Below are 26320 nucleotides of genomic sequence, written 5' to 3'. Positions count from 1 at the left end.
TGGGGCAGCGAAGCTGCTCTATGATGAAGAGGGTAATGTGATGGGCTACTCACCAGAGAGGATGAGCTTGGCACTGGATGAAGCAGTCCCAAGAGGATTAGAAGCGGAGCAATTGTACTGACCGATGTGGCTCTGATCAGTTTGCAAAATCTGAAGAGTTGCTACATTATGAACAAAAGATGTTTGCAAATTAGAATCATCTTTCAAAAGTACCCCATCCTTGTACCAAGACACTTGAAGAGGTTCAGAGCCATTGATGCGGCATTCAAATGCAACTGGGAAGCCAAGAGTCTCATGAACATCCTTCAGTTTTCTTGCAAAGGAAGGTGGGAGTTTGCGCTCTGTAAAGAAGTTACAGATAATCCTTATTTGCAAGAGAGAAAACATCCACAACATACTTCAAACCATTAAAATTTTGATTTTCTTTAAGAAAATGAATCTGTCAACACACAGCAAGACTTGTTAAGCAATACCATCATCACCTTTGATCACAAGCACAGCTGAAGAAGCGACAGCCCCCACGCTGTTTTCTGCCTTGCATGAATACTCTCCCACATCACTGTGGTCCACTTTGTTGATTACTAAGGAGGCAACATTATTTTTGAATTGCATTTTATATGCAGGTGCTGATCGTAGCTTGGTGTGTTCTTTATACCAAGAAATTCTAATTTCTGGGGTTCCATCCACTTTACACTGCAAAGTTGCAGGTTCTCCAATGGCTGCTTCCTTATGTTCCAGAGGTTCAATAAAGTAAGGTGGTTCTAAGAGACAATGGACAGTAATCCATCAGCTATGCTAGTAAAAGAAGATATTTTAAAAGAAAGAAGAGCACTAAAGAGAGATAAATGTCAGCACACCTAAAACAAACACCAAAGCGTCACAAATATCTTGACCAGCCTCATTTTCTATCAGGCAACTGTACTGGGCATAATCCTCTACTGTGCTGTCAAGAATTTCCAGAATCGTTGACTTTTCTGTCGTGGTAATGCTGCAATTCTGAGACTGGGACAGAGGTTCCTCATTTTTCATCCAGCTCACTGAGATGGGAGGCGTGCCAGTGTAGGTGGCCTCTAGAACTATGGGGCTTCCCGTTTCCACACTGAAATCAGCCAATCTTTTCACAAAGGTGGCTGGTTCTATAAGGAGAAAACACGAGGGTAAGACTGACACGTCCAAATGAAGACTTAGAAAAAATTTAGATAGATAAAAGGGACAAAAGAGCAAACCTTTCACAAAAAGATGTGCGGTACAGGAAGCGCTGCCAGCATCGTTGGTAATAAGACAAGAATAGTCTCCACTCTGCAGGGGTTCCACCTCATACAACTCCAGTTCTGTGACAAAATCTTCCAGGGAGATGGTGCATGACTCCCCTGACACCAGTTCCCTGCTGCCTTTAAACCATTTGGCCTTGAAAGGAGGGGTGCCTCTAATGACACAGGAGAACACGAGGCTCATTCCAGGTACGACTTCCACAGAATCCGGGATTTGTTCAAAAGAGGGAGGTTCTAGATGTCGCAGGGGAGCGAGAGATCAAGACAAAAAGAAATCCAAGTGAGAGGAGCTGGGAGAAAAGGGAACTGTAAACATGAGGACAAAATAGAAACGCCACACGAGGCAGGCGCCAAGTCGCAGGGAGGAGGCGCCAGGCGGCGCCGCGCACTGACCTTGCACAGCCAGGACCGCGGAGCACTCTGCAGAGCCGGCCACGTTGGCAGCCACGCACGTGTAGGTGCCCGCGTCCGAGGGCTCCAGTAAGCTCAGGTTCAAAGTACAGACATTCTCCGAGAAGCTCCACTGGCATTTTGGCCCGCTAACGATCTCATTTCCATCCTGAAACCAGCCCACGGAAATGGGGGCCGAGCCAGACACTCGGCACTCCAGAACCGCCGAGGTCCCCAGGACCGCGTTCGTGTTCTTCAGCTTGCGGATGAAGGAAGGAGGCACAACTCGATCTATGTGGAGAAGTGCAGTTTCCCATTTAAAGAGAAGCTTTATGTTTTTTCCAGGAAAAATTGCGTATTTACAAAACCTCATACTACTCACCCGAAATGTGGACGGATACAGAGCAGGTACTTTTACCAACGCTGTTTTTCACTTCAAAGCTATATAACCCCCTGTCACTCATTTCTGCACAAGGGATTTTAATTGAGGCCACTTTGTTGATGAATGTAATGTGATGTTTGCTGTCCGCAGATAATTCTCGTCCATCTTTGAACCACTTGGCTGAAAGTTCTGGTGTTCCAGCCACTACACACTCTAACGCAAAAGGGTTTCCAGTAGTGACAGTCATGGGTTCAGGCTTTTCTATGATTCTGGCTGGTTCTGAAAGAAGAAGTATATTGCATTGAAAATGAAGTCACTTTCCAAACTACATCTAAGTGTAATCAGTAATATTATCAGCTGTACTTTGTTACTAACCTAGTACAGTTAAGACTGCTGAACATTCTCTCATTCCTGCATCGTTTTTGATTTGGCACACATATTTTCCAGAATTTGATGCTTCTGGGCTCCCGAGTTGGAGGGTTGCAATGTTATCAATGAATGAAATCCTAGTGTTTTCACTCTCTCTGATAACTTCACCTTTATCCTTCAGCCAGACAACAGAAATTGGCTGGAAGCCTTCCACGACAGCCCGTAACTCAACAGCATCCCCAACAAGGGTTGAGGTGTCACTTATCTTTTTCACAAATCGTGGGGGTTCTAATGAAAGAAAGTTGAGGGTAGAGACAAAAATGAGAATCACAGCCACATAAATTACTGCTTAACCAAGAGAAGATGAAAGGAAGAGGCATACATTTTTGTGCCCATGTATACAAACCTTTGAATTTGACAGTGCAGACACACATGTCACTTCCCACCTCATTAGTAGCTTTGCAGTGATATTCTCCTACATCGGAGGCTTCAAGATTAAGGATGTGAAGACTCGTATCCAAATTTTTTGAGGTGATTTTAAATTTTTTACTGCTTCGAACTTGCTTTCGATCTTTAACCCACACCACTTCAAATGGGGGGGTTCCCGAAATTTCACATTGGAAGATAACATCAGAGCCTTTAAGGGCTCCTACTGGAGAAGGTGTTTGGATGAAAACAGGAGGTGCTACCAGAAAAAAGAGGATATATGATGAGAACATTTGTTCACTAAAAAAGAAAAAAATATTTTAGAATTTAGAATCACCACAGTATGCTAGCATAAGAGATGACAATTCATAAAAACTAGTTCAAGAAGTGTGAACAAATTCCCTTAATCAGCCTTTCTATCTTGGAGCTCATAACATCACTGAGAAAGAATCTACATCAGAGAGCAAAGAAAGAAAGATGCTTAGTGTGTCTAACCTTTAATGGTCAGCGTGGTGCTGCAGCTGGCGTCACCAACACCATTATGAGCTTCACAGATGTAGTCCCCACTGTCCTCAATGCTGCCTTCATTGATGGTGAGCAATGCCACAGAATTAATGAATGACATGTTGTATTTCCAACTTTCATGAAGTTCACTGTCATTTCGGAACCACAAAACTTTGATTTCTGGGGAACCACTTATTTGACATGCCAGTTGGATGGATTCTCCCTGCTTTGCAACTTTTGAAGCTTCTAATTTCTTAACAAATTTTGGAGGTTCTAGTAAACCAAAGGAAAAAATAGCTTATATTTGTCATTGAAGATCCTATAAATACATATTTAAACTGGTTTATTATTAAGAACATGCTTTCTGAGAATTTCATGGTAAAATATCTCTTTTCTATTAAATAAGCTTTTAATATTTTTCTTAGAGAATTTAGTTGATAAGTTAATTTTTGTAGTTTGGATCTATAAGCTAAAGCATGTAAGAAAATGTAAGGTATTTGATCAAAATTTAGTAATGATAAGTCAGAATGACATATTGGAGAAAAGAATGGAAAAGAGAATGGATAGTTCAAACATTTAAGACATTTCAATTAAATAACACTCTTTTATAGGATTACATTTAGAGATACACTAACTTTAAGAACAATATCAAGAGAAAACATTGCCCCAACACTAATACAAAAATTGTAACATGATCCAGTTAGTTTATCCCAAACATTTAAAAACTAAAGAAACATTTAGAAGACAATTACACAAATATGGGGAAGAAGAACTAGTAGTAAATGCCATGTAACAATACCTTTCACACTGAGTTGAGCAGAGCACATGTCTTTGCCAACATCATTTGTTGCTTGGCAGGTATACTGACCAGAGTCTCCTTTGCCTACTTTAAGAATTCTCAGATGGGGAGTGTTTCCAACACACGTGATGGTATAGTTTCCTCCAGGACGGATCTCCTTGTTATCTTTTGACCAAGTGATTCGCATTGGTTGAGCACCAGTAACATGACACTCAAAATCAGCACTTTCCCCAGCAATAACATCTATAGATACAGGCTTGATGTCAAAGAAGGGAGATTTCTTAGGCTCTGGAGGATGAGAAGAAAAAGGCAATGTGGTGTTTTTCTTTTTCTTTTTTCATTGGCCATTTCTACTTTGACAATATATAAGAAGTCATGGTTTGCAAAGAGAAAGATTAACAAGGGCACAAACCTCTGGCTGTCAGTCTAGCACTAGAAGATGCTGTTCCAAGTGGATTGGAAGCTGAGCAGGAGTACTGGCCAGAGTGACTCAAGTCAGTTTGTAAAATTTTTAAAGTTGCCACATTATCTATAAATGATGTCTGTAGGTTTTCATCATCTCGTAAAAGCATCCCATCTTTATACCAGCACACTTGGATGGGTGCAGAGCCATTTAATCGACAAGTGAGTGTAACGGGTAATCCAACAGTTTGTTCAATGTCCTTTAATTGTCTTGCAAAGGAAGGTGGGAGTTGGCGCTCTGCAAGAAGACAAGCACTACTTGAGACATAAGTAGATGAAATGAAAATTTTCCCTTGAAGATAAGAGAGTTAAGAAGAAAGAAATCTCTTAATTTCTAAAATAATATCACCTTGAATTCTGAAGACTGTTGTAGAAGCAGCAGCTCCTATACTATTTTCTGCTCTACATGTGTACTCTCCACTGTCACTGATATTCACTTTATTAAAAACAAGTGTGGCCACATTGTTTGTAAAATAGGTCCTGTATTCAGGAGTTGGCCGTAACTTGGTGTCTCCTTTGTACCAAGACACTATAATTTCTGGTGTCCCAGCAACTTGACATTGTAAAGAAACTGAATCTCCAACTGATGCCTCCAGAGGTTCCAGTTCCGTAACAAAATAAGGTGGTTCTAAAGAAGAAAAACTCACAATCAGCAACTGGTATTAAGGAAAACCAAAAACCAGGCTTCATGTTAGATGACTGCCAATCATTTAAGAGAGAGTAAGACAACACACCTAATGTAGATACCAGAGCTTTGCAAACATCCCTTCCTGCCTCATTTTCAATCTCGCAGGAATACTGTCCTGCATCTCTTTTTGTGCTATGCAGAATTTCCAGGATGCAGGTTTTCTCTGTTGTGACTATGTTGCATTTTTCAGACGGAGTTATGTCAAAACCATCCTTTTTCCAGGTAACTGAAATTGGAGGTGTTCCAGTGTAGGTGCTTTCCAGAATGATGGACTTCCCTGGTTCTACAGAGTGATCACTTAATTTCTTCACAAATGCAGCAGGTTCTGGTGAGTGGCAAAGCACAGCAGTTAAACACAGTGAAAATACAAAGAAGTCAGTATACAAAAAATAGGAAGAGCAAATGCATGTGAGCCAACCTTTCACAAAGAGATGAGTAGTGCTGGATGTTTGGCCAGCATTGTTAGAAACCACACAGGTATATTCCCCACTCTGTGATGTGTCAATGTTAAATAATTCTAGTTCTGCCACAGTGTCTTCAAAATAGATGTTGCATCTGTCTCCTCTCACCAGTTCTCTGGCACCTCTGAACCAACCGACCTTGAAGGGAGGGGTTCCTCTAATAACACTTGTGAAGGTGACATTTCTCCCAGGTATTACTTCCACAGGTTCAGGTTCCTTCACAAAAGAGGGCGGTTCTACATAGACATGGAGGACAATGAAGAGAGCCTATAAGCTTTGAATTTAGCTGCCATTTTGAATCAAGAAAGAGGAGCACTTTTGAATGTGTCTCAACCTGGATGTGCACTCAAAGAGGAAATTGTAGGAAAGGGTGTGAGTGTCTCCCACTGACCTTGTACAGCCAACACTGCACGGCATTCATCAGACCCAGCGACATTAGCAGCCACACATGTATAATTGCCCGTATCTGACAAGTCCAGAGAATTCAGCTGCAATGTGCAGACATTATCTGAAAATGTGGTTTGGTACTTGGCTCCACTGACGATCTTTGTTTTCTCATGAAACCAGGCAACAGAGATAGGCGATGATCCAGCTACTTTGGATTCCAAGATGCAAGAAGTACCCAGTACCCCGACAGTATCTTTCGGTCTTCGTGTGAAAGAGGGGGGAACCATCCGGTCTGTATGAGGAACAATAAGAGATGTATCAGGATTTTGGGGGAGAGAAAAGACTTGAGAAAAGGTGGCTTGTGAATGGAATTTGCATAGGCGATGGGGGTACACATCGGGACTGACCTGAAACATCGACCACGGCTGTACAGCTGCTTTTTCCAACGTTATTTTGAACCTGGAAAGTGTATGTGCCTGCATCGTGCTTTTCCACAGAGAGAATCTTTAAGGAAGAGGTTTTGTTGTAGAAGCTAAATTTGTGTTTCTGGCTGCTGGTCAACAGCTTTCCATCTTTGTACCATTCAACTGAGAGTTCAGGAGTACCAGCCACCTTACACTCCAGAATGCACGTTTCTCCTACAGCCACTGTCATTGGTCCTGCCTTCTCAACAATGACTGCAGGCTCTGAAATAAAATGTGACAGCCACGTGTCAAATTCTGCTGTCTTTACTATGTCTTAGCTATTAAATTCACTATGATTGTTTCCTGCAATGATATGGTTTTGTTAGGGGTTTCTCTCTAGACCTTAAAACATGATTCCATAATTACACACCATCATGAAATTATAGGAGATACTATTAAGAATTCTGTTCATTAGTTGACTTCCCAAATAAACCAGACAATGTATGTTAGACAGTGTATATTGATTTGTCCTTGACCCTCTTTAGAGCAAAAGCTACATGTTATTATGAATTGCTCAGTATTTTTGCTCTGTTTTATGTAGCTAAAAACAGGCTTTTAAAAGTTGTTATCTGAACAATTGCTAAATTGAAATTTAATATGCCCAAAGATGAAAATCCAAGTGTTTCCCATCAAATTTTGATCTTTGGATTTCTTCTCAGGTTTAATAACTAGTACTTTGGAAACAAAATTTCCTCATAGCATATGCTGGGCCCCCAATACTTTTCATACTTAAGCAAAAGATTATCATGATTGTATCTGCTAATCCATCAAGAAAAGTAGCAAATAAATAGTGGATGGCTTAAAAAAAAAGGTAAAAAAAAATGGATGACTAGTTTCTGTTAGGATTACACAAACAGAAAAGAGTGCTTGAAAGATTGATTAGGTCCTTTTCCCTAAACCTTTCAAATAGGTGAGGATCAATATAGTTTTAAAAAATTCAGAAATGGAGATTCTACCAGTAACTATAAGTAACTCATCTCAGCATTTGGCACCACTTTCTGCCAGGAACTGTTGTATCAAACTGTACCAACCTAACACGGTCAGTGTGGCCAGGTTCTCCCTCATTCCACCATCATTCTTGATTTGGCAAATGTACTTCCCAGCATTAGCTGGTTCTGCTTTTGCAAAGTGCAGAGTTGCAACATTTTCCACAAATGTAATTCTGATGTTTTCACTTTCTCTAATCACTTCTTCCTTCTCTTTAAGCCACTGGACAGAAATAGGCTGTGCGCCTTCTACGGATGCTTGCAACTCAGCGGGCTCGCCAGCTACAACGGTGAGGCTGTTCAGTTTGGAGACAAATCTTGGTGGTTCTGAACGGGGAAAGATGGATGGAGGATGTTGAAAAGATTGTCCAGATAATGCAAGAGAGAAAAAGAAATAAGCATTTTGCACATTCCTGCCATCTTTGCCATGTGCACGAAATACGCTTACCTTTTAATTTTACTGTACAAATGCAAGTATCACTTCCCACTTGGTTCTGTGCCTTGCAGTGGTAGTCGCCAATGTCCGAAGTGTCGACATCAAGAATGTGAATGCTTGCGTGGAAATATTTGGATGCGATCTTATATTTCTTGCTACTTCGGAGTTGCCGCTTGTCCTTGTACCATACCACCTCAAATGGTGGTGTTCCCGAAAGTTCACATTCAAGACTAACTTCAGTATTTTTAAGGGTTTCTACTACAGAAGGGAAGCTGCTGAAAACTGGTGGTTCTGTAAAAAAACAGGAATTTCTCATGAATTGGGCTCTTTAATTTCATACAATGTTTTTGTTTTTAAATGGAAAGAAGAGTCAAGATACTATAATGAGTAGATACACTATGACTTCAGTACCAAGGAATAACAACTTCAGAGAGGTCATTAGCCTTTACAAAATCACTCAACTTTATTGGAAGAGAACCTGGACTAGACCCTAGATGTCCTTACTGAACATTCAACATTCTGTCTACTCCCCACCTCATAATTTATCTTGGACTGTAAAGATTGATGCAAAAATTGTAAAAACAAAGCAACTCTCCCCAAATCCAAGTATAATCAGTATTATTTGCATGAGGTGTGGAATCCTGACTTCAGGGAAAGTTTTGTATATGCTCTACAACTGAGATGCTCAGAAGTCTTCATGCCATCTGTGATCTACAGGTTATGCAACAAATGGCTATTGCAATAATTGCCTCACATCATGACAAAATTGGGCTATGTGACAAAAAATACTAGAAAGTGACAGAAAATGCTAGCACTATTTTCACCAGGGGAGAGTGACATAATTTTAAAAAATTAGGAACTGATTCTTGAGAGAGTAAAATGTATAATTGTCCTATTTTAAATGTAAGGTTAAAACCTGTATTGTTTGCACCTTGTGTGCATGTAGTAAATATTCCTTGCTATCAGTGATAAAGATTATAGTGGGGATGATCATATATTTATAAGTTGATTAAAGGCAAAAATTAATTTAAAAAGCCTACTTTGAGTTTTGTGTGTGTGTGTTTGAAACATCAAATTGGAATTGCTTGGCTAATGTGTTGTGATCAGAATTATGGCGTTGGAATAACAGGAAAATTATCCCAGAATGATTTGCTACATGGAAGCAAATCTTGAGAAGAAATAACATGTAAAAAGCGAAATAATACTAGTTTGGGAAAATATTCTATGACCTCAAATGGGGGCTAAGATGGGAGCAAAAGAATAAAGAGCTATGATTGCTGGCAGGGAGAGGGTAGGTTTCAAAAGACAGAGAACAGAAGACAGAGATTTCTACCTTTTACTATAACCTTGGTGCTGCAGCTTGTGCTGCCAGCAGGATTCTGAGCTTCACAGATGAAATCCCCACTGTCCTCAGTACCAAGATTGTTCATCTGTATGACGGCCACTGAGTCAATGAAAGTCATTCTGTATTTATCACTGGCTGGGAGCTCGTGCTCATTTCTGTACCACACAACTCTGATTTCTGGGGACCCAGTTATCTTGCATTCAAGTCGTGCTGAGTCACCTGCTTTCACTGTTCTGGATGCTTCTAATTTCTTTACAAACCTTGGTGGTTCTAGTGTGTGAAGGAAAAAGGAGATTATGAGGGAACAGATGTAAATAACAAAAGTTAAATTAAGCAGTATGTGGGAAAGAGAAAAACATGGGCAATTTGGCCAATACAGTGCACTGTGTTAGAAAGAAGGCCATTTTCTTGATTGGGTAGATGCTTTGTGTCAGATTACAGAAAGCATGGGAGCTACAGGTGAGACAGAACCATGAAACAGCCAGACTCGCACACCTGTCACGAGCAGCATTGCAGTACAAGAGTCGCTACCAACATCATTGGCAACGTGGCAAGTATACTCTCCAGTCTTGGAAGCATCCACTGAGTAGAGATTTAAGAAGCTGGTTGACCCTTCTAAGCCAATGAAACATTTAGGTCCAGAGACAAGTTCCACATCATCCTTAAACCACTTTATTTTAAATGGTGGCGTTCCTTTTAGAACTGCTTTAAATTCCACTGTAGACTCAGGTATGGCTTGTTGGCGCTCAGGTTTCACTAAGAAGCTTGGTGGTTCTATAGATTTTAAGGGAAATACATTTAATTAAATTTCTTGTAGTTGAATTATTTTGACAGTTTATTGCACATAATAACATTTCTGAAAAGAGGTAATGACTGAAAATTTCTTGAATTCAATGAATATGTATCTCAAGAGAATTATTGAGACTTTTTTCTGTAAAGGATGCGAGGTAAGAGTGATACATTTAAAAAGAAATCACAAAGAAGAATCAAGAAGAGATAAAGCAACTAACCTTTCACGGTTAAGATGCCACTGCATGCATCGTCCCCTGCTACGTTGGAGACCCTGCATGTGTAATTTGCAGTGTCTTCTAATTCCAGATTATTAACTCCCAGTGACACGGTGTTCTCATGGCAGACAAGTCTGTATTTTGCGCTTGTAGATATTTCTTTTCCATCTTTGAACCACTGAGCACTAATTGGAAGTGAGCCAGAAACCTTGCATTCCATATGAACAGAAGAGCCCAGAACTTTATCCATTTTAGTTAACTTTTTGGTGAATGATGGAGGGATATTTTCATCTGTCCAATGCAAACGGCAAAACATACACATTAATATGTTGCCATTTGTTAAGAAAGGACTTCAATAATAAAAAATAAGGGAAGCCAACTGGGGCCAAGATACAAACCTAGTACTCGCAGGTAGGCATCACAGCTACTGCTTCCAAAGTCATTTTCCACCTTGAAAGTATACTGACCAGAGTCCTGCTTCATTACTGACCGAATTCTAAAACTGGCCACATTATTTTCAAAACTCATCGAAAAATATCTACTGGGCACAATTTGTTTCCCGTCTTTAAGCCATTTCACTTTGAGTTCTGGTGTTCCGGCCACAACACACTCCAGGGTCACTGGGTCTTTCTCCGTAACATCAACAGATTTAGCTTTCTCTACGATTTGAGCAGGTTCTGTAGTAAGAATTAAAATGTGGATGAGTTGCACTGAAGATTCCACTGAAAATAAGGCATGATGACGAGGTTGTCTTGACAGGCTAACTCTGAAAGGGAATGGCTTACACACCTTGCACTAAAAGGAAAGCATAACACCTCTCAGCTCCTGACTCGTTCTTGGCTTGACAGGTGTATCTCCCGCTGTGTCCGTTATCCACAGTTCTGATCTGAAGTGTGGCCACGTTGTTCACAAAAGAAATACGAACATTGTCGTCTTCATTAAGAATCTGATCATCCTTTAGCCAGGTCACAGAAATGGGGGGAGAGCCCACCACGGTGCTTTGAAAGGTGGCAGCACTTTTCAGAACAGTAGTGACGTTTTCTATCTTCTTAGTGAATGATGGAGGCTCTGTGATTAAATTAGACAGTGTGAAAGGAAGTATATTGGAATGCCTGCCCAGAACCATAAAATTAAAGGGCATTAAGAAAATGTTCTTTGCTAGCCTGCTTCCTGTGTGTACAACTGACCTTTCAGGGACACTCTGGAACTGCAGAAGCAGCTGCCGCTTTCGTTGGCTATGATGCACTGGTATTCGCCAGTGTCTGAAGGGTCGCATCTGGTTATGCTCAGATTAAACACTGACACTCTGTCAGTCAAGATATACTTTTTGCTGCTTCGAATTTCCCTGTTATTCTTCAGCCAAGTGACTTCAAATGGAGATGTTCCCGTAACTTCACACTCCAGCTCCACGTCACTATCTCTCACTACTTCCACAGGCTTTAGTTCCCTGACAAAGGTGGGAGGTTCTGAAGATTCAAAGGGAAGACAGAGACTAGCTTACTCAAGGGAAGACTGCAGGCCTAGCTAGCAGCCCAGACAAAATGGACAGCAGATCCAGTAACGAACCTTTCACTTTTAATTCAATGCTGCAGCTGGCCATGCCAGCGTCATTCCGAGCTTCACAAACGTAAGTCCCGCTATTTTCTACCCTGGCACCAGAAATTTGGAAAGTGGCTAAACCATCGACGAAGGAGATGCCATGTTTTTTAATGGCTGTTATTTCATTCCCGTCCAGATACCAAGAAACTCGGATTTCGGGGGTGCCTGTTATTTGGCATTCAAAGGTCGTAGACTGTCCATTCCTCAGCACCAACACTGGGCTAGGCTTCTTAATGAATTGAGGAGGTTCTAAAGATGGGCAAAGAAGTGTGATGTTGAACATTTTTTAAAATGAAGGCCAATGAGAAAAATTGTTTTCTTAAGCCTCTTCCCTCCCCCCAAGAAAATACAGACAAGCAAGTAAGTCAGGGGACGTAGAGACCAGACCTTTTACAAAGAGAGTGGCTTTGCTGGTTGCTGTGCCAACATCATTGCTTAAATGGCAGATGTAGGTCCCAGTATCAGTAGCTTTGGCTGAAAAGAGTTCTAGAATGGTGGAGGTGTCATCCTTCCAGACTGAGCGAGCTGCTCCTGTGTGCAACTCCTTGTTATCTTTAAACCACTTGATTGCCATGGGCGCAGTGCCACCCACAAGAGCCTTTAACTGAACCCTTGTATTGGGATTGACATCGTGTGACTGTGGCTTTTCCACAAAGTAAGGGGGTTCTGGGGCAAAAGAAAAAAAGCAAAAGGAAAAAGGGAGGCTTAATTTAGAACTGAGCAATAAAGGCAAGAACAAAGAAACAGGAGAGCAATAAGTTCTTGATAGGTGGAAATAGACATTGCCAACCTTTGACCATCAGATGGCCACTGCACTGGTTGTGTCCTGCCTTGTTGGTGGCAGAGCAAGTGTATGTCCCACTGTCTGCACCTTCCAGCTGACTGATTTCCAAGAAGGCAGTATTGTCATGAAAAGAGAATTTGTATTTTTCACTAGCTGATATTTCTTGGTCATCTTTGAACCATTGGATGCTTATTGGATGTGACCCAGCCACTATACATTCTAAGTCAATAAAAGACCCTTTAATGCTGTCCATCTTCTTAAGTTTTTTGGTGAATGAGGGAGGTATGATAAGATCTATGCAATGAAAGAGCAAAAGAAAAAAATGTTAGGTCAATCCACCAATTTATATGCTTTCTAAAATGGAAGAGATGGAGCAAAGAAATGCCCAGTTCTTCTCCATAGAAAAATCATACCAACCTAATACATTAATTCTAGCCTTGCAGCTGCTTCTCCCAACATCATTTTGGACCTCAAAAATATATTCTCCACTGTCTCTCTTTTCTGTAGAAGTAATCTTCAGTATAGAGACTGTGTCAGTGACGCTGATTTTATATTTTTGGCCCAGGGTCAGTTCTTGGCCATCTTTAAACCATCTGGCTGTAATCTCCTTAGTCCCTGAAAATTTAACCTGCAAAGTGGCCGGGTCTCCTTGGGTGACATCTATCGATGCAGCCTCCTCGATGATTGTTGCAGGTTCTATAGAAATAAAGGGATAGGTGTGGTTGTGAATTGCTATGCTAAAAGGTTTGCTTCTGCATTTTTTTCCTAAAACCCATGGCAAATTTTCAGAACCAACCTTTTACTGAGAGCAGTGCAGAACATCTTTGAATCCCTGCATCATTTTTGGCTTGACAGACATATTTCCCATCATGTTTGACTTCAATGCCACTGAGGTACAGACTGGTCACATTGTTCTCAAAGGTCATTCTTATATTATCGTCTTCAGTGATTTCATCGTTGTCTTTTAACCAAGTCACTGTAATTGGCAAGGAGCCCTTCAGAGTGGCTTGGAAGGCAGCTGTGCCTCCTCGAAGGGAGCTGGTGCTCTCGATCTTCTTTACAAAGGTTGGGGGTTCTAATAGAAGAATGAATTCTCAATCATTACCAGCTCTACACCAAAGCTGGCTTAAAAAAAAAAAAGTATTGCCCTAACAGAAGAGCCAGTCCATCATCTAACTGACACTAACCTCTCAATGTGACCCTGGCGCTGCAGGTGCTGCTTCCCACCTCATTGGTCACCCGACACTGGTATTCACCAACATCTGCTGCGACAAACTTGAGGATCTGCAGGCTGACCAGCTGATCCTGAGTGAAAGTCTTATACTTTCTACCACTTCTCAGTATTGTGTTGTCTTTGAACCAGGTGATCTCAAAGGGAGCTGTGCCTGCAACCTCTGCCAGCAACATGACATCATACTCCTTCAACACCTCAATTGGCTTAAATTCCTTGGTAAAGTAAGGTGACTCTGGAGTGCAGAAGGAATTATTTTGAGTTAATAGGGGAGGAGTCTGTGCTCTGGGCCACCACTTGGGTAACAGAAGGAGCAATGTGAACACAAACCTTTGACTATTAAAATGCTACCACAGTGGTCACTGCCAGCCTCGTTTTGAGCCTCACACATATATTCACCACTGTCTTCGATGGCAACATCTGTAAGTCTTAGAATCGCAGTGGACTCCGCAAAAGACATTTTGTGTTTGCTGCTCTCCTTAATTTCTCTATCATTTGCAAACCATGTTATTTTAATTGGAGGAGTACCAGTTACTTTGCAGGCTAGCTGGGTGGCATCTCCCTTCTTTAACAGTTGTGATAGCTCTAATTTTTCAATAAATCTGGCAGGTTCTGTGGAAGCAAGGAAGGAAGTTATTAAGAAACATGAGAAAGAAGAATAACTGATAACAATGGTAGCACAGAGACGTCAAGAAAGCAAATGCAAACCTTTCACAAATAAGTTTGCACTGCACTCCACGCCTCCTGCGATGTTGCTGACTTTACAGGTATATGTGCCTGAATCGGAGGTTTTTACTGAATACAGTTCCAGGGAACTTTCTAAAGCCTCTTTGGTAATATAGCAGCTTCCACTGGAAACCAGTTCTTTGTCACCCTTAAACCATCTGACTGTGAGAGGAGTAGACCCTTGGAAGGTGCTCTTCAGGCAGACTGCTGAGCCGGGAAGAACATCCTTTGACGCAGGTTTAATTACAAAACTGGGTGGTTCTGAAGAAGGGGTATAAGAAAGAATTTCAAAGGGTTAAGAGGTGCAATCTAAAAAAAGACAGGATTTGAACATCATCTATCATAGGAAGGAACTGCAAAGTCTCCAGCCAACCTTGCACAATCAGGGCTCCACTGCTGTCTTTGCTTCCCACGGAGTTCGTGGCTCGGCAAGTGAACTTCCCTGCGTCGTTCATGTCTACTCTGCTTATATCCAAAGAGGCTGTGCCTTCCACAAATGCTATTCTGTATCTGTCAGAAGCAGCTACTTCTTTACCATCCTTAAACCAGGACACCCTCATGGGGAGGGAGCCGGCGATTTTGCAGTCCAGTCTGCAGGTACTGCTAACGACGCTATCCACGTTGCGTAGGGGTCTGGTGAAGAATGGAGCAATGTCTCGATCTGTTCGAGGCACAAGAGCAGAAGAAAGATCAATATGGAAAATGCCAAAAAACATTATTTTCTGTCACTTGTGTGGTTTGAAGGGAATACCGACCTAACACGGTAACAGTTGTCTCACAGGAGCTGCCTCCCACTTCGTTGGAAATCTCAAACGTGTACTGGCCACTGTCGTGCAGCTCAGCTGAGTAAAACTTGAGTTGGGCAACATTATTTTTAAAGCTTATTCGATATTTTTTACTGGCAACGAGAGGTCTCCCATCTTTGTACCATTTGGCCTTGAGCTCTGGGGTGCCTGTCACTGTGTACTCCAGTGTGGCTGGGTCGCCTGCCGTCACCTGGATCAGTTCTGCTCTCTCAATGATTTTGGCGGGTTCTAGAACAGTATTAAATAGTTAGGATTATGAAATGTGTTATTAGGGTTTCACATTAAATGGAAAGATGGGTTCAAAATTAAAATGTTCCTACACGAACCTTTAACTATTAATTCCCCAACAGATGTTTGGCTTCCTGCTTCATTTTCAGCCAGGCATGTGTATTTGTCACTGAAACCAATCTGAACATCGGGGATGATCAAGACTGCAACACCATTGGAAAAGCTCATTTTGATTTTTCCGTCTTCTTTAATGATCTCTTGTCCTTTCATCCACATGACAGAAATGGGTTCTGACCCTCTCACAGCAGCTTGTAAGGTAACAGTTTGTCCTGCTAGTGCAGTGAAATCATCTACTTTCTTTACAAAGGTTGGTGGTTCTAGTTAAAGAAAGAGAGCACCCAAAACAAATCAATTCCCAAACCCTTTCAATGCCAAATATATTAAAACGTTTTATCTCGATTACATTTATCTTGCCCATACTACTATTCCATAATGTTCATTAGAAGGAGTAATAAGATTTAAAAACTATAATTCCACCCAAGAGAAAGAAGCATAAAGATGTCTGGTTATCAATCAATTAGCAAAATAGCTTATTATGAAATTCACTTTTGTTATCACAGATTACATATTTACACTGGTCTCAGGATAAAGACTGGATAAAGGTTACTGACTTTGTTCCCATGGTCCCAGGTCAGGCCAAAGGCCACATGTATTTTCAAAGGTTAGGAGAAGAAGAGATAGTACCACTTTTCCTTCCATGGGTTAAGAAAGCTACTTTACCAATTTAAAAAAGAGATACCAGGTTTTCAACCACTAACCTTTCAGTAAGTGTGTTGCGCTGCAGCCACACTTTCCAACTTCATTAGCAACAACACATTCGTAGTCACCAACGTCTGCACTATTAAAAGAAAAGATCTCCAGAGCCACAAGAGACTTCTGAGCAAACAACCTATACTTTTTACTACTTCGAATTTGCTTCTTATCTTTGAACCAACTAATTTCAAATGGTCCAGTGCCTGCAATTTCACACTGAAGAAGGGCGTTTGTTCCTCTCACTATATCTGCAGGCTCAAGGGTTTTGATGAAAGAAGGAGGTTCTACAAAAGCATGAAAGCATTGTATAAGTAAGGTGTTGCAAGCAATTAAAAAGAAAATCTGTTTTTCAGAAAAGCAGTGGACTGTAACTGATAAACAAACCTTTGATAACTATTTCAGAACTGCAACTATCACTGCCAACATCATTCATGGCTTCACATGAGTAATTCCCACTGTCATCAACTTTTACATCCGTAATATCAAGTATAGCCTCAGAATTGACAAAAGACATTCGGATGGTGTTACTCTCATTAAGTTCTTTGTTATTTTTAAACCAGGTAACCTGGATCACAGGTGAGCCTTTCAGCTTGCAATGGAGGCGTGCTGATTCACCTGGGAGCATTAAATAAGAGGGATCCACCTTCTTCACAAAGGATGGTGGCTCTACATGAAGTTAACAAAAAAAGAGAAAGGAAAAGATATCTGAAGTATAAATTACACAAGAGAAAAGTAGACAAATACAACAAAAGACACAACACACATAAAATAGCTTCATGAAATTTCAGAAAGGTTGTGGTACACTCAACGGCCTTCCAAGATTCTAAAACACCTTCCAGTCTTTTGATTTAAAAAAAATAAACAAACAAAAAGAAAACAAGCAAACTCTACTTACACAAAGAGCAATTTTATACAAGAAGATAGGTAAGGATTGCCTAGACACTTGGAATTCCCAGAGGAAATCTTAAGCAAGCTTTGTTAATGGCAGATGGTGTTAAAAGAGTTAAAGTAAGTGAATGCTGGGGAAGACTAAAAAAATAAAATCAAACAATGCCAGGATTTCCACATATCAAAATGTTTGCTTGGATGAAATTATGTTAAGAACAAAATGCATCAATGGCATGGCTCATCAACAACTATTCTACTGAGGCATCCTTTCAGAGAAGGACGTGAAAAATTGTATCTGCATATTTCTTACCTCTGATAGATACAGTTGTAGATGAGGAGCTGCTTCCAGCCTCATTGGAAGCTGTGCAGACATAGGTTCCTGAATCTCGTAGTTTGGCCAGGGGGATCTCAACTGATGCTATTTTATCTTCAAAATAGATCTTATAATCTTTCCCAGGAGGGAGTTTTTGTCCATCTTTGCTCCACGTAACTGTGACTTTTCTGTCTTCGTCTACTTGGCACTCAAGGTGGATCTTCTTATTGATAGCTGATTGCACTGGTTCTAATTCCTTAATGAAGTGTGGTTTGTTGATTATGATCAACTCAGCTTGGCAGATGTCAGCTCCAAACTTGTTAGAAGCCTTACAAGAGTAAATTCCTCTATCCTGAACTGTAAGATTTGAGAGCTCTAAGATGTGCTTGTTTTCTACATCTGAAATCTTGTGGTTGGGGGAAGGTGAGAGTACAGTACCGTCCTTCTGCCAAATGGTTTCAATCACAGGAGTCCCTGACACTGTGCACAGGAACTTGGCTGCCTTCCCCACAAAAGTTGTAATGGACTTAGGTCTGGAGAAAAAGGTTGGTGGATATGCCTCTGCAAAAAAAATTTTCCCAACATTATATTTTGTCCCCACCAATGCTCTTGCCATAATCATATATTCCAAGAAAGAGAAGAGATGAATTACAGCTTTAAATAGATGTAAGATAGAACTTAAAATAGGGTAATGCATTAATAGGATGAAAAGATTTGTCGAAGGAAAGGGATAAGAGTGTTCTTTATAGAGAATCGAGATACCCCTTCAGGTGTCCATCAAAGGAAAGAACCAGTGTCCTTTCAGTTGGCAACAGTAACTATTGCCAAAGATTTGTGCATTTTAGTAGTTCATTAATTGTTTGAATTATCTGATAAGTAATTCAGCTGGTACTTTAATTCTGTGAATTAGAAGACTGCGTAAGGATGACTAAAAAGAATGTATTTGACTTTTCTGAAGAGTAGGGAAATTAAGTGATGAGAACATTGAGAAGTTTTGTAAGTCTCTTTAACCCTCAGGTCAGCCATCAGCAAATCCTTAAATGTCTCAACTTGGAATCCACCCTCCAAGTCATTTCAAATTCCTAAAAATATTTGTAGCAGTATCTTCCCATATCCATTTTGCATTTTGAAGCAAGCTTTAGGAAACTCTCCTTCTGATTTTTAAAAAATCCCCCTCTTTCTTTTCTCTTATTATTTGATGCTTAGGTATTAGTACTATTCCTAATTTGACCTAATTTGGATAAAGACATTTTCAAAGTGCCATTAAAAATAATGTCATATACTTAGTTGCAGGGAGACTGTTTGATCACAAAGTGAAAACCACTGGGTGGGTCTCCATGGGCCTGGGTTTCAGATTTTCTGATATGTAAAGAGTTGTGGAGGAGAGGAAGCTACAGAGAACCCTGAGCTCCCCACGTCCATGAGGGGCTGCAGTGCCTGTCTCTCACACTGTCCGTGAGGAAGACCAGGGACCAGTCCCATCCTGCATTTAGCACATGGCTTGTCTTGGCAACCTGGCATCGCTAGCCCTGACCTCAAACCACAGTTCACACCATCAGTCCCCTTGGGAAGAACAAAGCAGAAGAACAAGGAAGAAAGAGAGAGAGAAAAGCAGAGAGCTACTAATTTTTTGCTACTGAGGGAATTCTAACATGTGATGAGAGTGAATTGCTCAAAAGTCATCCTGTATTACAATTAGAAAATTGAGAACAGCATTTGTGTGTTGCTCTTATTTTTAAATTAGTAATAAAGCCTAGGGTGAGAATGCTACTTTGTAGTTCCTTCCTAGCCCCTTGTTTCAGCAGGATTTCTTTGACTTGAGTCTTATGCTCTGGCTTTTTTCAGTTTGTAATTCTCAATTGGTTAACTGGTTCCAAATTATTAAACACATTTGGACATCATTATTTTCTAGGAGCACCAAATGTCCTGAAGGTTTTTATACTCAGAGCCAAGCCAGGCCACTAGTAGTTATCCAAGACATTTGCAATAAGCTAGTTATTTAAAAAAAAGAAAGAGAACAAAACAAAAACAAAAATCCCAAAACCAAAGTTTCAGGAACCATTGCTCATCTGCTGCTTTGACATGGTTCTCAAGATAATAAATTATTTGTATATTTTCTTTAGCTGCTGTTAGAAATATGTCTGCCAGTAATGATTGCCTGTCCACATCAGTTCTGCAGTTCCTACGCCCCATGTTACCACTTTGGCTATTGGGCTCTCCAGTTGGCAGGACAAGTGCATTCTGCACCTGTACGAAAAGCAAAACAGGCAATACTATGAAATGGGACTGGAACATCCGTGTCGGTGTGTGGCATTTACCTGTCACAGTCAGTGTGGCTGTACAGCTGGCACTGCCATACTCATTGGAAGCTCTGCAGGTGTACTCCCCGCAGTCAACAACCTGGGTTCTCAGGATTTCCAGGGTGGAGACATAATGTGCCGATCGGATGGAACACTTGTCACTCTCGTAAATTTCTCGGCCAGCTTTAAACCACTGGAACCGGACATTGGGGGCACTTTGGATCTCACAGGTGAATTTGGCTAGGTGGCCCAGAGCTACTTCCACGGACTCAATTCTCCTCCTGATCACTGGGGCAGCTGCAAAGGGAAGCACAGTCCATTATTAGCACATCTCCTTACCAGGCACGCCGCATTCTTTTCCTTCTAACTTTTGTTGCTGTTAAACAAGTCAAACAGTTGAAACTGGTGAGATGGACTGCAGCAGTTTAAAACAGGTGACTGGAAAATGAGAAAGGTTATTGAAGGCAAAAGAAGACAATAAGCAGCTTTCAACATATTCAATTGTTATTTTGCAGTAAATTGTGAAAAAAATGATTAAAATGAGATGCTACTGGTTTACATGCATTACAGCATGATATATTCTTTAAATATACCGTGCTGACTAGGACCACTGAAAGTAGTGTTAAAAAAATGTGATATACTAAATAAAGTGATCAGGTGAAACAACAGCAAAAGAGAAATAGAAACAGGAAACAAATAGACAATTAATCATGGTTATTCTGAATTTAGGAATGTGACTAGTGATTTCAGAGGAGCTAGGCATTCATTGACTGCTTTTCTTAAAATATTATTAAAGCTTTTTCATGTAAAAATAGGCTTAAAATATATCAGTGTTATGAAACATGTGAACAAAATATTTGATTTTAAAAATAGATAGTAATGTAGAATAATATGCTATCCAATAAGGCAGTAAGGGAAAAAGAGCAGAGCTAATAACCATGATTATGTCTGTGATTTCATTCTTACTCTAATAAATTGCATTCTGGCAGTGGCAGATAAGTGAAAATTCAGTGATGAAATCTAATCATTACAATCCAGTGACTGTTAGCAGTTGACCCACTTAATTCTTAAAATCCAACCTCTTTTGACTACAGTGAGTTTTGCTGAAGTTGCTGTTTTTCCATGATTATTCAAGGCCTCACAGGTATATTCTCCTTGATGTTCTTCTGTATTTACTTTGTTGATTACTAGCGTATGTGTATTTTGATTTTGTAAACACTTGAACTTTTTATCTGAAGGCACCAGTTTACTCTCAAAATACCAATTCACCTCTTTGGCATTTGTGATGGATGATGTGAGGTTTACGATGTCACCTTCTTTAGCAATAGTGTCCATCAAGGGTGTAAGTACAACAGGACTGTCCTCTTTGATTAAGCTACCCTCAGCTTCCTGTGTCTCTACTATACCAACTTCCTTGGTACCATTTTCAGAGGACTTCTCTCTTTTTTCAGATGGTTTTGGTGTCTCATCCTGTGTTTCATCAGTGAGAGCAGCTGAAGCAACTTCCTTGGTGAGAGTTAGGGTATCCAGAACTTTGACTTGACTTTCCACATTAAAGTAGGTGACTTCTTCTGTTGAAACAAGATACTTGGATTCGATTTCTGGTTCAGTGATAGCTTCCACCTTCTGTCTGTCTGTAAAAGGGCCCATATCTTCCTGCAAGCATTTTTTGGTTCCTTCTTGAATTCTGGGATGCTCAGCTGTTAAGATGTTTATTTCCTCACATATAATAGAGCAGAAGGCATCCTTAAGTTCAATTTCCAGGTTAGCCATTTGAGGATCAATGCCTTCAATAGCAATGGTTAATTCTTCTGTGAGAGACTTCACTGAGCTAATAAGGTAAGTGCACATAATGCGTTTAGGTTCTTGGGTGAAATTTATGGCCTTGACCTCTACAGTTTCTATGCTTCTTAACCATTCAGAGAAGAGACTCGGTTGCTCACTGGCCACTGCTGCTTGCAAAGCCCTGAGGATCTGAGTTTTCAGGTTTAATCGTTCTTCTGGAATACCAGAAAGCAAACTTTCCTTAGAAAGAATATCACTGCTCTGCACCTCCTGCACACCGTTTATCACCATGGGCTCTTTCATATACTCAGTGGTTTGGACCAGGGACATCGCCAAATCATCCAAATGCTCTTCTTTAAGCAGTACCTGTTTTTTCTCACAGGCTAGCGGAAGCCTAAAGGATTTGCCTTCCTCAGTCCTGGCTGCAAACTCTTGTCCTGCAGCTTCCAGTTGGTCTGCACTTTCCACCAAGATTTCACCTTCCGTGCATGTGCACTCTGAAGGGCCCTGGGGCTCACAGTTTACCTCAGGGATCAGGTCATGAGGACCCTTAGGACTTTCCACATGTGCCTCAGCTAAGCTCTGACTCAGGATGAGAGTACTTTCTGCCTCGAGCTTTCGAAGAGTCACTATTTGCTCTTTGCCCCCTGCAGATACCATCTTTTCTTTTGGTAAAAGTACTTCATCAGACACAGAGGTAGGATATGAGTAGGCCAAAAGTTCTTCTATTGAAGACTGTGGATAACTCCTTTCAGGCTCAGCTAAAAAAGTTTTCAGAGGCTCAGTTGTTAATGAACTTATTTCTTCTATGGATATGGCACTTGAGAAGAATTTTTCAGTATCTGACAAAACCACCTGTGATGCAGGCTCTTGAAGCATTAGAAAATCTTCTTTGGGGAGGGTATCGTGGGCCTGGGCAATCTGCAGCTGTAAAGTGGGAGATGGTTCCTTCAGACCTTGAACGTGAATAGTGCTACTGATGGAAGGAAGATCCCTGGTGCTTTCAGAAGTGGGCACATCCTGCTCCAACATGGCTATGAATTGCGATTGCTCAGCTAGTAAAGTAGCTTGACTGCTCACTTCATTGGTTTTAACAATATGCTCATAAGAAAGTTGCTGTCTTTCTTCTGCATTGGAAGTGTCTTTTAAAATGGTGTTCTTTACAAAAGCTGCTATTTCTTGCTCTGAGTCAAATGACTCAACTGCAGGGCCTTTTAACAATGTCTGTGGAAAATCTGAAGGAGGCTGTGGCACGGACTTCACTTTGCAGGGGGCCTCTGCCCTACCCTTGTCTTCCAGAAGCACGAGCAACTCTGCAGTACAGGTGGATTCACCCCACACGTTCTCTGCTTTACAGACATACAGGCCACTGTCCTCCTGCTGGGGGTCGTTGACGATGAGTGTCCCAGAGCCATCAGTATTCTGAATGATAGTGTAACAAACATTGGTGCAAAGCTGCTTGTTTTCTTTGAACCACAGAATAGCGGGCGCAGGCTCTCCACGCACGGTGCACTCAAAGATGGCAGGGAGCCCCTTAGCACAGTGAATTGGCTTTAACTCCTTCAGGAAGTAAGGAGGACAAGGACCTTCTAGCTTTTCCAGAGATGGTTCCACTGCTGATTGTGAAGGGCACACTGCCTCTTTGTGCCCTTCTCCTTTGGGATGTATTTTTAGATAGGCACTACATATTGCCTGTCCATATTCATTACTGGCAATACATGCATACTCTCCCTCATCCTCAAATCTGGTGAACAGAATGATCAGGCTATGATCATTACCATCAAAAACAAATTTGTAGTCAGCAGCAGGGGTTAACATTACTCCATTAAAGAACCACTGAATTTTAGGCTTGGGGATGCCAGTGACAGTAACAGACAGTGTAGCCACATCCCCTATGCTTATTTCAGCATCTGACATTTCTTTGATGAAAACTGGCACAGTGCCTTTGTTTTCGGAATCGAATTTAGTTGAATGAATTGGAGGTTCAGACAAAAGCTCAAGTGTTTCATTTCTATTAGATAACGGAAGGCCAGAGCTATAGGATTGGAGTCCTTCTTCCTCAGCACACAGAAGAGAACTAGAAAACTCTGTATGGGGAAAAATGATTATTATTTTACTATTAATTTTATTTAACAACAACAAAAAAGTCAAAGAATTATGTGCACCAATTGGTGGTCTTCTTCTGGTTTATTTCAGGAATCATTACCTTGAGATTACCTTGAGATTATTTGATTAAAAAGCACATTTCTAAATTTTTAGCCTTAACTTTTTATATATGACTGTAAATACTGTATTAGTGAAAATTTCAAGTGTTAGAGCTTATAAAATTTAAAGGTGTTCTTATGACTTTTCCTTTTTTGATACAATTCCAATTCTAAAGGTTGAAAAATTGCTGGCTAAGTATTTACAGTAAAAGAATCCAGGATTATTTAAATCAATTTCTAAAAATATCCAGAGTTATTATTTATATTTAGAATTTTCCTTAAATCCATTTTTGTGGCCAAACTGAAGAGAGAGTATTCCCAAAATAAAACATCTATGTTCTAGTTAGTACTTATAAACTGAAGCCAGTATTAAAAATAAGGGCTACAGTAAATGTTTAATTTGAATTTGTAAGAGAGCCATTGTTTTCAGTTACTAGAAAGGCAGGCCTTCCTTTGCCTGTGTAAATAGCCACATTATTTCAATAAAATTTTTGTAAGGTTCACATTAAGTCAAGAAAATGGGAGAAGCAGAAATGAGAGAAAACAACTCCAATGTTAAAAATTTGATTGTATTTTATTGTGTGGGAAATACCTATACAGCATTATTGAATGGAAAAACACAGCAGTGAATTACACATACTCTTAAACAATGTCATGGATGATAGGATGAAAAACATAATTTGATAACAAAGAATTAGGCTTTTCATTAAGTCTTTTGTTATGTAGAACAGCTCTGTTAATAGTAGTTTTATTACCTTACGGAAAAGCAGTAGTTCTATTTTATTAATTCCCTTGTGTCACATGGAATAGTCTTATGCCTTAAATTCCTTCCTGTTCTAGTATATAAACATTAGAAGGCAGGACTCTGGTGTCAGTTGGCTATAAATGTACTGGTGAAACTTATCTATATAGCATGTAGCATACATACTCAGTTACTTAATATTTCAATTAATAAGCCATAAAACCATTGTTGAATTTTGCATATTAATATTGACCCCTTAACTTGACATTTAATCTATAATGTAATACTCATCTCCGCTTTCCCTTCACTTGAACTCTCAAACACCTGTAAAGGGAATAACTGTGAATATAGTTAAAATACCCCAACTCACTAATAGGTTGAAGTATTTTCAATTATTTTTCCTTACTTCTAAACATGGTCTATTAACTATAAAAAACATAGTAAATGAAATTCAAATGTGCTGAAACATTAGAGGTGTAGTTAAGAATACATGTAGCAGGAGCAGCTAATAACTATGTCTAAACTACTACGTGTAATACAATGAATTCTTTATCTACTAATATAGAGAAACTAATCAGAGAAACAATATTTCAGGCTTTTAAGTTATGTGCTATTGAAACAGAAAAAAAATTCCATCTAATTATCTACCATGATTAGTTAGTAAGCCTTCCTCCCTCCCTCCCTTCCTGAAACAGGTTTGGAACTGTCTCTGTGCTGTAGAATGTTCGGGTAAAGTGTGCTTGTTGTGTTTGTTATGACCTGAATTTCTAATGTATTTAACCATCCATTATGTGACCAGGAGTAGAATAAATCCCTTAGTCTCTAAATTATAAAGTTAGTTTTATTTCAGGGATTTATGTTGTTATGTATTATATCTATAACTATTGTCACAGATATCGTGTGCTCACTGGTTAAAACAAAAATGATTGTTCCACAAAAGAATATGATGAATTATGGTGACTTGAGGCAAGTAAAACAAATGTTTTCTGGGAGTTGGGTTGGGGGTGAACCTGACTGCCTTGTCTATATTCTGTACATTCAGTTGTGTATTTAATTTGGAAGACTTTTAGGGAATTCCATTGTCAGAATTATAAAAAATCCATAGATAAAAGAAACATACAGAATTGGATATATGAATTTTTGGAATTAAATTTAAATTAAACATTTAATATTTTAATATTAAAATGAATGTGTTTACTATGACCATGATATATAAGAATTGCTCAATGAAGGGGACAAATAGAGCCATTAGGTAGCAGTGAGTAATTTAAAGCATTGGAGGGAGAGGAGATCCTTAATTTCTATTAATATTCTATTATTTCTCTTGTCATCTGTTGCAAAACTAAAATTCATTTAACTTATATTAAGAAAAGTGACCACTGGATGACACAAAATCATAGAGTTGAACAATCACTCTGAGGTCTTTTGGTCCAATTTCTCATTTTCAGATAAGGAAACTGAATTTCTTTATATTTTTTTACATCTTATATGAGAAGATTTAGGTTCACAGTGGTATATAGGTAC

At 39.9% G+C, this 26320-nt stretch overlaps 1 protein-coding gene across 48 annotated transcripts in view; it reads right to left on the bottom strand.

The window, feature by feature from the left end:
* TTN (titin) overlaps positions 1-26320 on the bottom strand; it is a 262742-nt gene that overhangs the window by 175855 nt on the left and 60567 nt on the right. For all 48 annotated transcript variants that reach the window (XM_073218602.1, XM_073218615.1, XM_073218603.1 and 45 more), the window contains exons 45-83: positions 20084-20362; positions 17763-18326; positions 16949-17230; positions 16570-16848; positions 15850-16128; positions 15473-15751; positions 15091-15378; positions 14700-14978; positions 14322-14603; positions 13948-14226; positions 13557-13835; positions 13178-13456; positions 12767-13054; positions 12364-12642; positions 11944-12225; positions 11565-11843; positions 11167-11445; positions 10776-11054; positions 10381-10668; positions 9866-10144; positions 9359-9640; positions 8038-8316; positions 7635-7916; positions 6547-6825; positions 6144-6431; positions 5710-5988; positions 5338-5616; positions 4953-5231; positions 4554-4841; positions 4142-4429; positions 3334-3615; positions 2819-3097; positions 2419-2700; positions 2044-2322; positions 1665-1952; positions 1227-1505; positions 858-1136; positions 483-761; positions 54-341 (exon numbers count right to left, since the gene is read on the bottom strand). In XM_073218602.1, coding sequence (XP_073074703.1) covers positions 54-341; positions 483-761; positions 858-1136; positions 1227-1505; positions 1665-1952; positions 2044-2322; positions 2419-2700; positions 2819-3097; positions 3334-3615; positions 4142-4429; positions 4554-4841; positions 4953-5231; positions 5338-5616; positions 5710-5988; positions 6144-6431; positions 6547-6825; positions 7635-7916; positions 8038-8316; positions 9359-9640; positions 9866-10144; positions 10381-10668; positions 10776-11054; positions 11167-11445; positions 11565-11843; positions 11944-12225; positions 12364-12642; positions 12767-13054; positions 13178-13456; positions 13557-13835; positions 13948-14226; positions 14322-14603; positions 14700-14978; positions 15091-15378; positions 15473-15751; positions 15850-16128; positions 16570-16848; positions 16949-17230; positions 17763-18326; positions 20084-20362 — 11259 coding nt within the window. The remainder of the gene's footprint in view (positions 1-53; positions 342-482; positions 762-857; positions 1137-1226; positions 1506-1664; positions 1953-2043; positions 2323-2418; positions 2701-2818; positions 3098-3333; positions 3616-4141; positions 4430-4553; positions 4842-4952; positions 5232-5337; positions 5617-5709; positions 5989-6143; positions 6432-6546; positions 6826-7634; positions 7917-8037; positions 8317-9358; positions 9641-9865; positions 10145-10380; positions 10669-10775; positions 11055-11166; positions 11446-11564; positions 11844-11943; positions 12226-12363; positions 12643-12766; positions 13055-13177; positions 13457-13556; positions 13836-13947; positions 14227-14321; positions 14604-14699; positions 14979-15090; positions 15379-15472; positions 15752-15849; positions 16129-16569; positions 16849-16948; positions 17231-17762; positions 18327-20083; positions 20363-26320) is intronic.

This window comes from Manis javanica, chromosome 12 (genome assembly GCF_040802235.1).
Source record: "Manis javanica isolate MJ-LG chromosome 12, MJ_LKY, whole genome shotgun sequence".
NCBI lineage: Eukaryota > Metazoa > Chordata > Mammalia > Pholidota > Manidae > Manis > Manis javanica.
This window is presented reverse-complemented; position numbering and strand designations above follow the sequence as displayed.